The sequence below is a fragment of the Heliangelus exortis genome, chromosome 1, assembly GCF_036169615.1.
Source record: "Heliangelus exortis chromosome 1, bHelExo1.hap1, whole genome shotgun sequence".
In the NCBI taxonomy this organism is placed as follows: Eukaryota; Metazoa; Chordata; class Aves; order Apodiformes; family Trochilidae; genus Heliangelus; species Heliangelus exortis.
Genome location: NC_092422.1, coordinates 145,837,732 through 145,854,656, shown reverse-complemented (window position 1 = coordinate 145,854,656; position 16,925 = coordinate 145,837,732). Strand labels below are relative to the sequence as shown.

General features: G+C 50.0%; 1 protein-coding gene and 1 non-coding gene across 3 annotated transcripts in view; both read left to right on the top strand.

Annotated features, from left to right (window-relative positions):
* The window catches only part of RPL3 (ribosomal protein L3), a 64,951-nt gene extending 52,841 nt beyond the window's left edge, over positions 1-12,110 (top strand). Inside the window, exons 1-10 of one of the 2 annotated variants that reach the window (XM_071731147.1) lie at positions 4,525-4,597; positions 5,915-6,107; positions 6,695-6,863; positions 7,750-7,885; positions 9,069-9,255; positions 9,660-9,820; positions 10,106-10,207; positions 10,641-10,736; positions 11,022-11,141; positions 11,998-12,110. In XM_071731147.1, the coding sequence (XP_071587248.1) occupies positions 4,595-4,597; positions 5,915-6,107; positions 6,695-6,863; positions 7,750-7,885; positions 9,069-9,255; positions 9,660-9,820; positions 10,106-10,207; positions 10,641-10,736; positions 11,022-11,141; positions 11,998-12,042 (1,212 nt within the window). In that variant the 5' untranslated portion in view covers positions 4,525-4,594 and the 3' untranslated portion in view covers positions 12,043-12,110. Of the gene's footprint in view, positions 1-4,524; positions 4,598-5,914; positions 6,108-6,694; positions 6,864-7,749; positions 7,886-9,068; positions 9,256-9,659; positions 9,821-10,105; positions 10,208-10,640; positions 10,737-11,021; positions 11,142-11,997 lie in introns of those variants that run through there. The other variant, XM_071731154.1, reaches the window with a different exon arrangement.
* Positions 9,365-9,457, top strand: LOC139791864 (small nucleolar RNA U83B). The gene has a single exon (XR_011724073.1). It is a non-coding gene; the product is annotated as a small nucleolar RNA U83B (small nucleolar RNA).
* Positions 12,111-16,925: the final 4,815 nt, after the last annotated feature.

Sequence of the window (16,925 nt, the reverse complement as noted above, 5' to 3'; positions counted from 1 at the left end):
GATACGTAATGTGCTTGACACCCTCTAGCACTGCTTTGTTCCTTCTGAGTTCAAATTCATGCTCTTGACAGAATCTGCAAATCAGCTCTCCAGCTCCAGAACTCAGTGCTGGATCTAGAGGCAAATGTATGCGGGGAGATTAAAAGAGCATTTAAAGCCCACCCTTGGTCACCCATTTGCAGTAGGACCCTAAAAAGCGAACAGCTGTACCTCATCCTTACCTCATCCTTTGTGAGGCATCTTCAGAGGGGCAGATTTGAGGTGTGGGGGGGGGACTGTGCCCCATCACATCCAAATATAGGATCATAAAATGGTTTGAGGTGAAAGAGGCCTTAAATCATCTAGTTCCAATCCTCCTGCCATGGCCAGGAACACCTTCCACCAGATGATGTTGCACAGAGCCCCATCCAACCTGGCCTTGAATTTCCAGGGATGGGGCAGTTCTGTTTTGGGAAGGTAAGCTGCAGCCAACATGGCTGGACCCTCAGCCCTCCATTTCATACTGGTTCCCTTCACACTGACTGCCAGGTTAGGGCAGGCAATGAAACATTCTCCAAACAAAGCACCTCTTGGTCTATATGGGCTTCTTCATGCTGGTTTCCACATGTATCCCCTCCAGCAAAGCTTCCAGTGTTGAATTTTACTTAACCTGCAGGGTCCAGTGTTGGGATGGGGAAGTGAAAGGTCTCCGGGAGCTGATTAAAGTGTGTTTAACACTTGGGTATGCCCTCCATTATTTCATGATAGCTGAGTATCCAGCTTTCCCTTCCTGAATGGCTTAGCTGTGTTATACCTGCGCAGCTGGCAGCAGGATTTGGCTCTGTAGGTTGCCTGAACTGTTTAATTAATGCCTGCAGTAACTCGATAGAACTGTAATGTGCAGCTCTTACATCGTGTGTTACAGGTCAGCATCTGTGTGATGGGAATTTGGATGGCTTCCATACTGTGTCAAGCAAGATCCCTCACAGGGAGGGAGGAGGCAGGGTGGGAGTCATCCCTGTGGGTACTGCATCTCCCTGCCACGTTGTGTCTGTCAAACACATGCTTCTCTGTAAGTCCCAGGAGATCCTGAGGGCAAACTCCATGTGTGGGGAGCATCAGCATGCCCAGATCTGGCATGGCCTTGGGTTTGTGTCTTTGGGTTTGTACTATGGGTAGTTGTGGATTAAGGTCTCTGTTCTTTACAGTAACACAATATTATCCACTTACTCTCAATTTATTCAGCTTCTGGATGTGGTGGGGGTGGATTTCATTACTCAGCAGTTTGTTTCTTTTTCACAGATGACCCTGTGGGACATATCTTATACCATCTCAGCCCTCTGGTGGCTTCACTGGCTTCCTTGCTTTGCTTGTGTCCCGCATCCTCACCCCAGACAGGTGTTATAGGTAGCAGGGTGTGGCCATCAGCAGGGATATCTGGGCTCTTAGGTTTACTAGCCAGCTGGATGCCTGATGCCATGCCAGATATCCAAAGGCTGGGTCCAGCCTGTGTTACCTCAGCTGATGTGACACTCCAACATCTGCTGGAGCATGGGCTGGATGAAGCCTCAGTGTGTGTCCCGTGTCTTCAGCAATGTGAAAAACCAGGTGGGCACCTCGTGAGGAAAAGAGGGTGTCTGTCCATACATCATCTCTTGGTGGTCCTGTGAGGGACTGTGTCTCACAGCATGGCTTTCTTGACACCTCCTCACATGGTGTTTGGCCAGGCCAGACCCACTGGGTAGGCAGCTGGGCAAAGAGGGGAGCTGTGATGCCATTTCCCTCTCCTGCCCCTCAGATGTGGGTCCACTTGTGGTACTTTGAGATGGTCCTGCTTCACCCTCCTCTGTCAGGAGGTGCAGAAATTCTTGATGAGGACCAGACATGTTTCAGGGTATATTTAATCCAGAGCTGTGGATTGCATCAGTTATCCCACAAGGGCATTTGCACAGTTTCCAATCCAGGGAAGTCTGAGGGAGCTTCTTCAGCTCCTTCAGCTGGGTCCTATCCAATTGCCAGGCATCAACAGAGATGAATAATTTATCTCCAGTACCCCAGCTCCTTCCCTATTCAGGTTTCACCTTGGCTCTGCTTTGCCCTGAAGAGATCCAGCATTGGACTGGAAGAGAACTCCTGCACTGGCAAGTAGAAGTGTTAGGGTTTGGACAGTAAACCCAACCCAGAATTGACCTCCAGATGAACCCTGTAATTCTGTATTTTGTAATCAATGGTATTTGTATTACTCTGTACTGTATTTTATAATGAGCTTTGTGTCAGTTTGTAACCCTCCATGACTGTGTGCAATTGACCACCAAAAAACACCTGCTTATGCTCATAAAATGTCCAGACCTTTCAGGGAATCCAGATGTTTTAGGGAAATTCTAATAAAATATCTAGGCGAGATATTCAAGGGAACCTTACTAACTGTGCTCTGGCCCTGGCCAAGCCCTTGTGTAGCTTGGTAGGGGGTGTCCACAAAAAGAAAAATGCAACTAATTCTGACCTGCTAAAATTTGATATTATAAAAGCTGGACCCTCTTGCAGCGAACTTTGGAGACCTCACCTACGAGTGGACATACTGTGTAGGATTTCCCAGTTGCTAGGAAGGGCTCTCCAGATCCTTACTGCAGCTGGGGCTCCCCAGCAACTGCAAACCTGGATGATGCTAAAGAATTGTGGCAGCTGGTGACACATTTTTCTTAATCCTTATCTCTGTGTTTGTGTAGTATTGATTAGATGCATTGCTGTGTTTTGCCATGGCATTTTAGTTTTGTTGAAACCCGTCTTTAGTGGTTATTGCATCATTGAAAACATCAGTGAAGATAAACTAACTTCTTCATTTGGGTGCTTATGTCCTTTTTGCTGACCCTGCCCACTTGCCAAAAAGAAGAGTTTCCTACCTGCGCCGAGGTCATCAACATATTCCAGAAACACAGCTGGTCCTGGAGGGGCTGATCCATCTGCCAGAACAGCAGTAAATGGAGCAAGACAAACAATAGTGTGAACAACAACAGCTCCAGACAGGTTCCACAGCAAGTCTTATTTTCAATTCCTTTTTTACAGCATAACTTTAGCATCCACATTGGCTTTATTGTTTATTATTAATTCAACAGTAGCACACAGAGGCCCTGATTGAGGCTGGAGCTGCACTGTACCAAGCACTGTGGGGATACACAGCAGGATACAGCTCCTGAAGAACACAGAAAGTTATTTGATGTTTTTTTATATTTTGAGATACACGACAAAGTAACGGGTGGCAATGTTAGCAGCAAGATTTATTTTATCTTTCTAATTTAGAAGGGTTTTTTTCTTCCTTGCTTATTCTTTTTTTTCACACTGGTTAACATCTTCTGCAAACTTGCAAACTCGGCAAACTTCAGAGCTATTTAATAAAACCAGGTGAATGCTGTGTTGGGATGCTCTTCCAGGACAGTTACTCACTCCCAGCTTATAGTAACTGCCAGCTTACATTATTTTCATGGAAAGGAAATATCTAGCCTATTCTAGGAGAAGAATGGGAGTGGGACATGCTTTGTGATGATATTTTTAGCTGAACAATGACACCTGAACACCATAGATTTGCATGATGTGATGTCTGGTGCAAAAGGACCTGGGGGTATTGTTTGACAGCTGTCTGAACATGAGCCAGCAGTGTGCCCAGGTGGCCAAGAAGGCCAAGAGCACCCTGGACTTTATCAGGAACAGCGTGGCCAGCAGGACTGGGGCAGTGAATTCTTCTCCTGAACTTGGCACAGCTGAGGCCACACCTTGATCAGTTCTGGGCCCCTCACTTCAAGTGGGACATGGAGGTGATGGAGGGTGTCCAGAGAAGAGCAACAAAGCCGGTGAAGGATCCAGAGCCCCAGCCTCATGAGGAGTGTCCGAGAGAGGCAGCTTAATCTGGAGAAAAGGGGTCTGGGGGAAAGACCTTATTGCTCTCTACAAGTACCTGACAGGAGTTTGTAGCGAGGGAGGGGCTGGCCTCTCGTCCCCAGTAACAAGCAGTAGAATGGGAGGAAATGTCCTCAAGTTGTGCCGGGGGAGGTTTGGATTGGATATCAGGAACAATTCCTTCACTGAAAGGGTTGTCAGGCTCTGGAAGAGGCTGCCCAGGGAGGTGCCAGGGAGTCGCCATCCGTTGAGGTGTTTAAAAGCCGTGTAGATGCGGTGCTGAGGGACTCGTTTTAGGGTGGACTTGGCAGCGGTGGGATAAGGGTTGGACGTGATCTGAAAGGTCTTTTCCAACCAAAACAATTCTATGATAATTTATGTAAGGAGCTGCGTTTTATTACGTTCCTCCCCTCCCCTCGCTTTTTTCAGCGCCAGTACCACCCTGCCCGATCTGCCCTCTCGCTCTGGGCACTTTTTATTTTACACACAACATTTTTTTCCCCGCCCACCTCAGCAGATCGCGGACCGCCACCCCCCACCCTTTTTGGCCCCGCTCCCCGCCTGTAGCGCCGCGCACGCACCGTTCCCACCGCCCCCACCGCCCCCACCTCTCGCGAGACCAGGGCGCGGCGCGCACCTGCGCAGCGCGTCACAGGGGGCGGGGCCGGTATAAAATCTGCGCGCACAGCTGCGCCCGCCTCTTCCGGCCCGGCGCTGGGACAAGATGGTGGGTACTGCGGGCACCGCTCGGGCCCGGTCGCGCCATCCCACGGGTATCAGCGCCATCCCGCCTTCGGCGGCCGCCGTGCCTCGCTCCCCCCGCCACCGAGGCACTACCGGAGGCGACGCGGGGCTTATTTCAGAGCTTGGCTGCGGCAGGCGCCGTAAGCGGGAGAGGCCTTGCCCTGGGGAGGCTGGCTGGGCCTGCTTGGTCCACAAGGGGGATCGGGGCCTGGGGGACTGGCAGCCGCGGGCGGTGGTTTTCCTCGCGTCGGGATTTAGGGTTCCTGTTTTTAGAAGGAGAGGGTTGTTACAGGGGGGGTGCGATAGCGCTGTTGGTGTGACCGGGCACTCGGGCCACCGCGCGTATAAAGGAGCGTGGTCGTGGTGAGGCGTGGGTGTTTTGTGAGGGAGTGGGGAAGTGAGGCCGCGCTAGGGGCTGCGAGCAAACGGAGCAGTCCGTTTAGTGACAAAGTTCACCGCATTTCACCTGTAGGCTCAAATTTCTTGTCTGACTATTAATCCGATGAAGCATTTTGCTGGTAGCTCGCAGCTTTATCTAAGTGTCAGAATTAGGTTGCTCTGGACCCTGCCACGAGGTTCATAGCTCTTCACAAAACCATCCTTACCGAGACCGGTAGGCTTTGTTGGAGGCAACATGTATTCAGTATTTTTTTTTCATCAATCGTGTTAGCACCGTGTTGAGCTGTGCAATATTTTCCTTAAACTTGGGTGTAAGATTGGATGGGTAATTTTTTGTTGAGCTGTGTACTGCTGGGGTAGAACTCAGCCTCATGTGGCTCAGGTTGCAGAGCTGGGAGCTAAAAACATCATAGACTGCATTTCTACCCAGTGTTACTGACTCAAAGATGGATATTAAAATACTGTTTTTCTGCAGTATTGCAGGATTAAATTTTTTTATATAATGCTTATTTTCGCAGTGCTTCCAATACATACTGAAATAATTATAAAGTTACTTGTGTTGTGTAATTTCTAGGGTGCATATAAATTCTGGTGGCGTGCTGAGGCCAAGCTGCAGTTTGCATGGTTCCTTTTGTTAGAGTGGGACTTGGTTAGTTAAAATTAACTTTATTGGGGGGGTGCCTTCAGGACACCCGGGATGGTCAAAGTTGGAGCATGAGCATTACATTCCTATAGCATATGGGGAATTCAGAACCCAGACAGCTGATACTAAGAATTTCTAGAATGCAAAATGCCGTGTGTTCGTAACATTGATGTTTCAAGGCCAGAGAATTGGCCTTGGCTTTTGAGTGGATATAAGTGATACAAGCAAGCACTAAGTGTGTATTTTTCCTCTCTCTAGTCTCACCGCAAGTTCTCAGCTCCCAGACACGGGTCTCTGGGCTTCCTGCCCCGCAAGCGCAGCAGCAGGCACAGGGGCAAGGTGAAGAGCTTTCCCAAAGATGACCCCAGCAAGCCTGTCCATCTCACTGCCTTCTTGGGGTACAAAGCTGGCATGACCCACATTGTCCGTGAAGTCGACAGACCTGGATCCAGTAGGTGTTAATCTTCCTCTTCTTAGAGGGGACAGTTTTCTATATAAGTGGTGAAAGATCACCCGTGTTTTAGTAGCTCTGGAGTTCAGTCCTGGCTTGACTCCACCCCATTCACAGTCCTTAAGTGGGTGGAGTATAACACACCCAGACGCTTCCCACTTCAGAGAGAGTGATTTCCTGCCAGCATAACTTAAATTCTGGCACTGTCCTGTCTGAGATGTGCAGTGACCTGATGGTTTGATCTAGTTGTACTGTGCCAGGCTGCTTTTTATGAGTTCTCAATGGACAGACATAAGTAAAATTGCCTTAAGGCTTTTTTTGCTGGCTTGTTGAGTCCTGAATCTGGTTGTGTTACCACCATCCATTTTATCTGTCAAGCTTTGTACTCCTCACTGACCCAGCCTCAAATTTTTCCAAGGCATTAAATTATGACTTACAGGTGGTCATCTTACCAACCACCATCTTTGCCTGTGAAAAGGTTGAGTGGTATAAACTTTCAGGTGAAGGATTTGTGAGTGAGAAGGAACAGGTGGCATTTAATAGCTGTTCCTGGTGTTAATTGCTGTGCTCTTTCTGTCCTCATGCAGAGGTGAACAAGAAGGAGGTGGTTGAGGCAGTGACCATAGTGGAGACCCCACCCATGGTCATTGTGGGCATCGTGGGCTACGTGCAGACTCCTCGTGGGCTCCGCAGCTTCAAGACCGTGTTTGCTGAGCACATCAGTGATGAGTGCAAGCGTCGCTTCTACAAGAACTGGTAAGAAGAGAGCAGGGATTCTGCTTGTTGATGCAACCTCACAGTTTGGTTTTTTTTTCTGTTGGGTTGTAGATTACACAAGGACAGCTTTTTGAAGAGGCTTTTTAGCTATTAGGGTGTGTCCTTGATGAACTGGCCTAATAATGGGATAGGCTGTAGGAATGGTTCTAGGAGGGTGACGTATTATCTTCCTTGGTGTGTGGGGCTGGTGATCCCTAGTTTTTGCCTGGGATCTCCTGAGCAGGCTACAAGTGATGATAACTTCGACGGGCGGACATAAGGAAAACGCCTCTGGTGTTTGTTGTTGAATGTCGAATCCTGACTGTAGCCCTGTTTTCTCAGGAAAGGGGAAGACACTGTTACTTCTGATTACTGTTTCCAGGCACTGTTGTGATTCAAAGCACCCGCATTTGCCTGATGGAGGCTCCAGCTTGTCTAGAGCTTGCAGCCTGGTAATGAGCTCTGCAGGCTGAGAGGATGTCAGAGCAGAGCAATAAACGATCTCAAGGGTGTTAAAATAACGACTTCACTGTCGGGCTTGGGCTTGTGAGGGGGAAATTGCAGTCCTCTGAAGCAGATAGCAGTCACGTGACAATTGCTTTAAAGATCTGTTTTTTTCTGTTATTGTTTGACATCTCTCTACAGTCTTTTGTCTTCAGTACTGTGATTATTAAATGTGCTTTGGAATTCACGGCAGCTCCGCTCAGCTCTGGCAACTTTGCCTCTGTCTGATGAGCTCCGGGCTCCGCTTGCCAGTGGAAAAGAGTCCTTAGAAGCTGGCAATGAGCCGAATCAAGCTGAGGTGGCAGCTCCTTCCGCTCATCCCCACTTCCCAGGGGACTGATGAAGGGCTTAGCCAAACCTTGTCTGTGCTCTGCTCCTGAAGGCACAAGTCCAAGAAGAAGGCCTTCACCAAATACTGCAAGAAATGGCAAGATGAGGAGGGCAAGAAGCAGTTGGAGAAAGATTTCAACAGCATGAAGAAATACTGCCAGGTTATTAGAGTCATGGCCCACACTCAGGTAAGTGTCTGCAGGACTGAGGTGTAGAGTGGAAACTGCTAAGGGGACAAGCATAAAACTTGATCTGTCACTGTAAGGAAGCTTCTGCCCACGTTACAAGTAGTAGTAGTCTTCATTCTGCATGAAAGTGTGTGCTCAGGATGCTTGAGGAGCAACTACTGGCTAGCCTCTGAAGCAGTGTCTGGTAGAGACTGAACCACAGTAGGAGCTTCATGGAATCAGCCCTCTGTTGATTCCCTGTTGGCCTGGGCTCTCCTGCTTCCAGCTGCAAATGAAAACAAGCTGAACACCTAAGTGCATTTTGTGTGGTCACCATAGCTTCAGGTTGTTTCTATAGGGTCTGCAAACACTCAGGGTTTTAGTGGCTTCTGTTGCTGAGCTGGAGGAGGGGTACTGCTGAGTGGTGTGGTGGTGTCTCCCTTAGCAGAGCACACTAATGGACTTGTCTGGGAGATGCAGATAAATCTCAGTTGGCTGTAAGTGCAGTAAGATGTCTTGTTATCACATGACTAATTTCACTAGAATTTGTATCTTGTACTGGACAGCAAAGGTAGGATTGCAGCTGCTGTTAATATTCATAGAAGTCCCTCTGTGCTAAAAGCAGTAGAAATAACTAACTGTGACCCTACCCAAAAGTGTCCAGTGTAGTAGTAACAGTATCTCCTAGTCCTGTGCTGCAGGACTAGATTGGTTTGGGTTGGAAGGGACCTTAAAGATCATCCAGTTTCAACCCCCCTGCCATGGGCAGGGACATCTCCACTAAACCAGGTTGCTCCAAGCCCCATCCAACCTGACCTTCAACACTTCCAGGGAGGGGGCAGCCACAACTCCTCTAGGCAACCTGTTCATCTGCCTCGCAGCCCTTGTGATAGGTTTGTTCCTTATGCCCAGTGTAAATCTCTTGCAGCTTGAAACCATTGCCCCTTGTTATCTCCTGTCCTGAATGGAGTTCAGCTGGTGGCTGTGGGGTCAAAAGCACTGTTTTATTCTTTTTTTTTATTGGTGGCGTAGCCTTTCTCATTAGCATAGGGCCTTTTACTTCAGTATGTGGAATTTTTATAATTTGGAAAAAAAATCTGTTTGAAAAAAAGCCAGGTTAGACCAGGACTAAAAGGATGCTGGTGTAGTTAGTAGGTCCATCATGGAAGAGCAGGAGCTAATTCTCATATTTTTTCTTTCCTAGATGCGTTTGCTTCCCCTGAGACAGAAGAAGTCTCACCTGATGGAGATCCAGGTGAATGGTGGTACTGTTGCTGAGAAGGTGGATTGGGCCCGGGAGAAGCTGGAACAGCAGGTGCCTGTGTCATCTGTTTTTGGCCAGGATGAGATGATAGATGTTATTGGAGTCACCAAGGGCAAGGGATATAAAGGTAAGCACGTGGAAGTTCTTCTCTTTGTGCTCAGGGGACAGGTCCTGGCCTTGAGTTTCCACAAGGCTGTGGGCCAAGAGCTGAGAAGGTAAAAACCATAAGTGCTGTCACGGTTCAATGATGAGACCATGGAATGAGCGCTGGGCACGGCGCCTGACATCCGTGAGGAGTCATTCCATGCTGCCTTCCTTCTGAGAACACAACCTAGGGATAGCTGGGGAGGGAGTGTGAGCCGTGCTGGGGCAGGATGTTTCACCAGGAAATGTAGTTAATTCCTGGGATGCTGGATCTGGGCTTCCCTTTTGTTGCCTGGGGACAGCAGCTTGGAAGGTGGCTTCAACTCCAGTTGAATGATTGGTGACCCCTCAGCTTGACACTTTGGGTTTTTTTTTTTCTTCTTTCAGGTGTTACCAGCCGCTGGCACACCAAAAAGCTGCCCCGCAAGACTCACAGGGGTCTGCGCAAAGTGGCCTGTATTGGTGCCTGGCACCCTGCCCGCGTGGCTTTCTCTGTGGCCCGGGCTGGCCAGAAGGGCTATCACCATCGGACTGAAATCAATAAAAAGGTTTGTGTCTTGGAACTGCTGGGGAGAAACAGGAGTTGGCCCAGATCACCTGCTGTGTGACATTAAATAGAGTGGAGAGTCTTGCTTTACATGTTTCACTCAACGTCATCTCAGGAACAGTAACCATAGTTCATTGTGTTGTTAACCATAGAATTCATGTATGGGCCCCATGTTTTCAAAACACAAGAGATGTTTTTCTCCAGCTCTGCAGAATTCTTTGAATTTGGACTGATAAAAGGCCCTCTTTCCTAACTTCTACTAAGTAGCAATTCTTGATGTTTTTAGATCTACAAGATTGGCCAGGGTTACCAAATCAAGGATGGAAAGCTGATCAAAAACAATGCATCAACTGATTATGACTTGTCTGACAAGAGTATTAATCCTCTGGTAAGTTCTTGCAGCTCTGTGAAGAGAATCAGTTTGTGAGCTGTAATCTTCAAATGGGTCTGGTATGAGTTGAATGAGAAAATCTTGAAGAAAAACTTAAATGCTGTGGGAGGTGGTGTTGCTTAGTCATTCTCAGTGTTGACTTGTATAACTTGGTAATTGCATTTGATGTGTGGCAATAGTATAGAGAGATGTTAAAACTTGGAGGTGATTCTTGTAAATAAGGAATAACTTAACAGGGAGACCAGGTTTTGCTGTGTTGTTGGTCTCATTTTAACAGTGGTAAGTGAATTGCTGTATCAGGAAACTTGGACAGTGAAATATAATGCTGGAGAATGTGGGAATGGCCAAGACCCAGAAGTGTTTTGAGAACCTCAGCGCAGGCAGATTACTGGTCCTGCTTTATATAGACTGCTGATCTCTCCTTTCTCAGGGAGGCTTTGTCCACTATGGTGAGGTGACCAATGACTTCATCATGCTGAAAGGCTGTGTTGTTGGGACCAAGAAGAGGGTCCTGACCCTGCGCAAGGTGAGTAGAGCAGCTTGCTGCCACACGGGCTGGGACAGCTTGGGTTGGCTGCATTGTCTCTGGCACAGGTGTTGTTGCCTGCTGCCGAGGGGATTCATGTAGGCAGATAGAAAGAAAAGCCAAGACTGTTAGCTTATTGGAGAGTTTCTTGCACATGTAAGCTGCTGAAGTCTGAGGTCAGAGTGGCTTAGGAGGTGTGATCTGTGGGAGGTGATAAGAAGTAGCCAGCATACTGGCAGGTTTGTAAGTGTGCTGCTGTGTGCTCATCTGGCATCTCTCTTGTAGTCCCTGCTTGTGCAGACCAAGCGCCGGGCCCTGGAGAAGATTGACTTGAAGTTCATTGACACAACCTCCAAATTCGGTCATGGCCGCTTCCAGACAGCTGAAGAGAAGAAGGCTTTCATGGTAAGGGTGTATTTGTATTGCTTACCTATTGCCTTTCAGCTAACAGCTGTTGGTAGCTTGACCTAGGGACTACCCCAAGGTCAGCATTTATACAGTGTGTAGGTTTAGTCACAGAATATTTACGTTGGAAGAGATGTCCAAGGTCATCCAGTCCAGCCTTTGACCAATGCCATAATTAACTACTAAACCATGTCCTTAAGGACCAGGTCCAAACGCCTTTTAAATGCCACCAGGGATGTCAACTCCACCACTGTCCTGGGCAGGACATTCCAATGCCTGACTGCCCTCTTGGTGTAAAAATGTTTCCTAACATCCAGCCTAAACCTCCCCCCCACGGCTTAGTCGAGATGGTTCACTTTGCCAGCTTGGTTATAACCACAGTGGGGGGGTTGGTGGTGCACAGTTTGGGCACAAGTCATTCAGTGATCAGGTGTGGAACAAGCAGTGAGCAGTGTCTGGGACTCGTGGGGAGTGGCTCTCTTCTGAGAGAAGCTCTGGATGGTGCCTGCGGTGGCAAGTTGTCACTCCCTGGAGAAAGCAGTCTGGAAATCTTGGGTGTGAGGTCCTTGTCTCGAGTCAGAGCAGTTCTGCTGCTAAGAGGCTGTTCCGGAGCTTCCCCACAAGGTGGCACCAGCGTTTCTTACCTTGCATCTGAAGTCACCCACTGTGAGCCGTGTGGCTCGGCTGAGTTCAGCTTTCCCTGAAACCTGGAGATGTGGGGATGTGCAACAGGCTGCAGCATCATCAGTGCTTTTCTGTGTTATTTTCTGTATGCCTCGAGGAGAAGAACTTAGTGCTGTAGTTGCAAAGTGATGTGGTCTTCATGCCACTGTTCACAGTCTGTTCTTTGTTTCAGGGACCACTCAAGAAAGACCGTATTGCAAAAGAGGAGGCAGCTTAATGTGTGGAACAATCTTGTGTCCTGTGGCCTGTGTGCTCTCAGACCAAAAAATAAATATTTTAAAGAAATCAACTCTGCCTCTTGTTTTATACGTACCTGCCTCAAGCTCAGTACTCGTGCTGCAGGTGCTCTTTCACAGCGGAGAGTCAGAGCAAGTAAAGCTCAATTTCATCAGCATATCCAGCTCAGCAGAGCTCCTGTAGTGGCAGAAGGAGCTGTTGCTGGTTTTGCAGAGCAAAGATGCTGGGGCCAGAGGAAGGCTCCACGCAGATGTGGTTGTGTGAAATCAAGAAGCATCAGGAGTAATTTTAAATTCTCAAGTGACGATTCCGTGTCAGTCCTCTGCTGGGTGGCTGGAGAGGGCCTTTGCATCAAACAGGTTTCAGAACTAATGAAACTGCTTCAGACAGACAAAACACTGAAAATCACTTAAATTTTGTGATTGGGGCTCTCTGTTGCCATGGAAACCTCCCGGTTTCCACATGACACGGGGGATGTGACCTGCGCGATGTTCTGCAGAGCTGCAGATTGCAGCAGGGGGCAGAGGGAGTGACTCCTGCTTCCCACCCTCCGGGGAGGAGGGGGCGGTACCGGTGTTGCATTACTGCGTGGTCCAAAATACCCCCTCGGCTCCTGGGGTAAGGGGTTTGGGTGATGTTCCCGGCAGAGCCAGGAGCTGAGGGGCCCTCTGCGTGTGCTTGTGCGTGGGACCGGCTCGGCAGGGCCTGTCCCCTCCGAAGCTCTGTGGGAGCTGAGCCCTCATACCAAGAAAGGCAGTGGCAGCCCCGGGGTGATTGGCTCCAGCCCCAGCAGTGAGATCACTCGGGCTTGGGGTTGCAGCCTGACAGAAGGCTCCGTGTTAATTTGGAGAACTGCACTGGTGTAGCCTACGCTGACCATAATTGGAGAAGTGGCAGAGATTGAGGCAATAACCCTCCAGATCGAGGGACTGGCAGGTGCTGCTCTGAGAGGGACCCAATTTCATGCCATTGGCTCCTAATTGAAATGCAGAATGTTTCCAGTGGTGATGTGTAAGGGCCTTTTTAAGAGTTAAAAGGTGGCAAAAAGGAGGAAAAACATTTACCTTGTTTCCCTAGAAACCAGACTCCATGACTGCACAAGCTGGCTGGCTCCCTGGCAGCCTCCTTTAACACATGAACCTGCTGTCTCATTTCAGCCAAGTGTAACAAGAGAGGTCTCACCCACTAATTTTATTTTTTATTCCCCACCACCCCCCCTCTCTGAGTCTCAAATCAGCAGGTAGATGCAGAAGAGCCCTGAACTGGTATTCCCCCAGTACTGGGAAGTGGAACTTCAAACCTTGGTCACTTTGGAGGCCAGGGTTTTAAGAGCAGCTCTTAAAACAAATTTCCTGCTCATTAGGGAGCCCTGGGTGGTCTTTATGCTGGGCTCCAAGATAGGCAGATAGGCATTTTAAACCTCATGTGTATACGAGTTGGCTGGCAAGTATCCAGCTCTAAGGCAGCTCTGTGCCACTGCTGCTCCCATCAAGCCACTCAAGGTGTGTCAGGGAGAACTGGGATTATTGGGGTAATTGTTGAGGTTGTGGGGGATGATCACCTGTGACAAGCTATGTGCCACCTTGATGAAATTCTGTAAAAGCACCTAATTTTACAAAATTCAGTCTTGTGGTGAAGGCTTCATTGAAGGCTGTGAAGCTGGTGAATGTGTTTTCAAGTGGCAATGGTACTGGTGGGAATTCTCAGTTAAATTAGCACCTAATTAGAAGGAAGAAGCCTGAAGAAATGCTGTCCTTGTTGAAGACACTTGCTGTATGTCTATCAGGAGCAGCTGCTTCAGCTTGGGACCCAGGTTTAGATTATTTATTCTCAAAGTGATGGTTGCTGGCTGGCAACATGCTGGATAGGGGTTGAGGAACCACAAGAGCAGTTTTAAATGCTTTTTTATCCTGAGAACATGAGGAAAATCCACGTCAGGAGGTGGCGCTCCTCCCTCTGTAGATGATGTGTGGGACACTTGTCCCCAAGGGCTTGCTGGTGGGGCTGGTCTGGAGGAAAACCCTGCTTAGCTGAGGTCAAGCCACCGAGGTGTTCCTCTTGGCCCCTCCAAGGGTTCCCTGAAGTCCCATGATGCTGCCTGGGCACTTAGCTGGAGAGCTCCCGAGATCCAGGTTTTGGAGGTCCCTGCCAAGCTGTTGAAGCAGGGGAGGAAGCCAGGGGACAGGGAGCTGGGTTTGGCAGACCTGGCTCCCAATGCCTTGGTCTGCCTGGTAGCCCTTGTTTCCCCTGGTCTTCCAGCTCCTGCAGGCCATCCATTCTCTGCTTTGGGGACAATCCTCAGTGCAATAGGCAGCATAGTGCAGCAGCTCTTGCGTCGGTAAAGCAGCTCCCAAGAACCTAGAAACTGGGTTTGTTGTGGCTTATGTGGGTTTTTAAAATCACTTTCTCTTAACATTGAGCTTTTTCTTTTTGCACAGTCATCTCACCCCCTGCAGTGCCGCTGAGGCATTGCTTGGGTGCATCTTCCCTGCTCCAAAATGGCCAACAACATCCCTGTCCATTCAGAAAAGATCCCGTGTCCTGGATGGTGCTCAGACCAACCCGAGAGCCACAGGAGGGATAGCCCTGACCCCTCCAAAATAGCTCTGGGCACCGTGGGAACCTGCCCTGTCCCAGCTGGTGCTGGGATGGCCGCGGCTGGGAAGCAGGGCTGGGATTCACCCCCAGCACCCAGTGCTCCCCAGCTGCCAGTGGCAAAGGAGCTGGGACCCGGTGCTCCCTTGGGAGAGTGTGGGGAGTGCAGTTTTCCAGCCTTCTCAGGGCACATCTGGCTCCAGCGTTGCCTCTTGCCCTCTCCAGAGATGAAACGAGGCACAGCTGTGGACGCTGGAGCGGAGATGTTAGAAGCCCATGAAGACGCCTGGGGTGGGGGGTGGGGAAAAAAACCTGTGGGTTCAAGTTGGAGGTCTTGGCTCCTGCAATCAGCTTCACAAGTGGCCCAGCTGACACCCCTGCCTCCCACCCCGGCCCCTGCCTTTGATCCCAGTGACAGGCAGAAAGCTTCAGCTATGTTTGACGGTGCTGACGAAGTTGCCCCGGGGGAGCCACAGCCGGGTTCACACGCTGCGCGGTGGCTTTTCTGCTGGAGCAGCTCCACTTTTTGGAGTGCTGCATGTGTTTGATTTGCAGCCACCTCCCCCCCCTCCACCGCCTAAGGACTGCTTTCATACCTGAACAACTCTGGCTTCTCATCAAGCCTTGGAAGTGCCTGTGGGACCCGGTGGGGGGATGGATGTGAGGGGAAGATGGGTCGCTGGAGAGGTCAGGCCCTCCCGGTGAGAGGTGAAGGGGTGCTGGGCAACCTTGGTCTGGGACCACAGCCCCACAGCCAAAGCCAAAGCCCTTCCAAACCCATGGCCACCACAACCTCCACGCCATTGGGTGTCAGTGGTCCCAGTTCAGCACTGCTCCCTGGTCAGGAATGGGTCTTACAGGAACTCACATGGCTTTTGGGAAATCCTCTCACTCCTCATTCCCAGCCTGGTGTTGGGGAACCATGTGTTTCTGTGGCAATCACCAGCCACAGCAGAGAAGACTGTATTTATCTCCTACTGCTTCCCAACTTCCCCAAAATGTGGTGTGGGGCTGCCCTCCCTTCCCAGTGGGGATGGCCACCATCCCAAGGTCTCCAGGGCTACCAGCTGCCTCTTGAGAGGCAGCTGATCCTTGGCAAGGATCAGACTCCTGCCAGTCCCAAAGCACCCCGATACCAGGTGGCATGTGTGGCACCAAATTCAAAAGCAAGGACGGGAGCCACATGTCCAGGTTCAGTATGGTGGCCTAAGTGACACAAGGACAACTCTCCAAGGCTGACCACCAGCCTCAGGCATCACTTCACACCCAGCCACCATATTACAGGGCTTTAGAGATATATATATTTTCCCTTCTTTCTTGACATGAGTGGTGGTGGAGACTGAATCAAACTGGTGCTGGCTGTTCCTATTGTGTGTGGCTGGTGGGAGAGGTTCCCTCCCAGGCTCATCCTTCCGTGGAGACAATTTCCCTCCCCAGCTTTATGGCTAGAGCTGTCTGCCTTGTGTTCCGCTCCTATCTGTCACTGTGTTCGAGGGCTGGATGGAAACCAAAGTTCATTTTTCCCCTTGGGAATCAGCCAGCAACTGGGGCCCCGGTGGGGCCGGGTCGGTGAGGAGCTCTTGATGGCAGGAGGTATTTATAATCTTTGTTTGGTTCCAGCAAGGCTGGACGCCCACTCCCGCTTCCCTCCATACAATAAGATCAAACAGCTCTGGGACATTTCCTTGCTCCTCGCAGATGAAATCCCTGCATCTCTCGCCCCACTCCGCCCTGCCCGGGGCTGCAGCCTCTTCCTTCTCTCAAAGACTTGGGGAGTCGCTGCTGCTGTTTCTTTCACCTTAAAATGGGGGATTTCCTTGTTTTTCCCACTGCCCTCAACTTCCAGAGGCTGTGGGTGAGAGGTGATGGGGCACTGGGACTGCAGCACCTTCCCCACCTCAGCTTTATCCCCTCTCCTATTTCTGAGAGACCTCACTGAGGACCCACACAGGGTCTGAGGGCTCCCATGCAGGGCATGCACGCTGTGCCCATGGGTGTCACCACTGCCAGGGATGAGAAAGTAGAAATGCACCTGCTCCTGGTAAGGGGTTGGTGTCCAGCAGGATTTAATTTCTCTGTCCCCCACTTCTCTCCTCTTCCTCAGCCCCTGGCCCCCGTGATGAGCAGGGATAAGGAGAGGCTGAGGTCCCAGAAGCACAATACAGCTGAGATGGCTGGGTTCTCTGTGTCACTAGTGATGTGGAGACAGGTGACAACCTTGCTGCTGTTCACCCTATTCCAGCTGAGGGCTTTGGCTGTGCTGCCCCA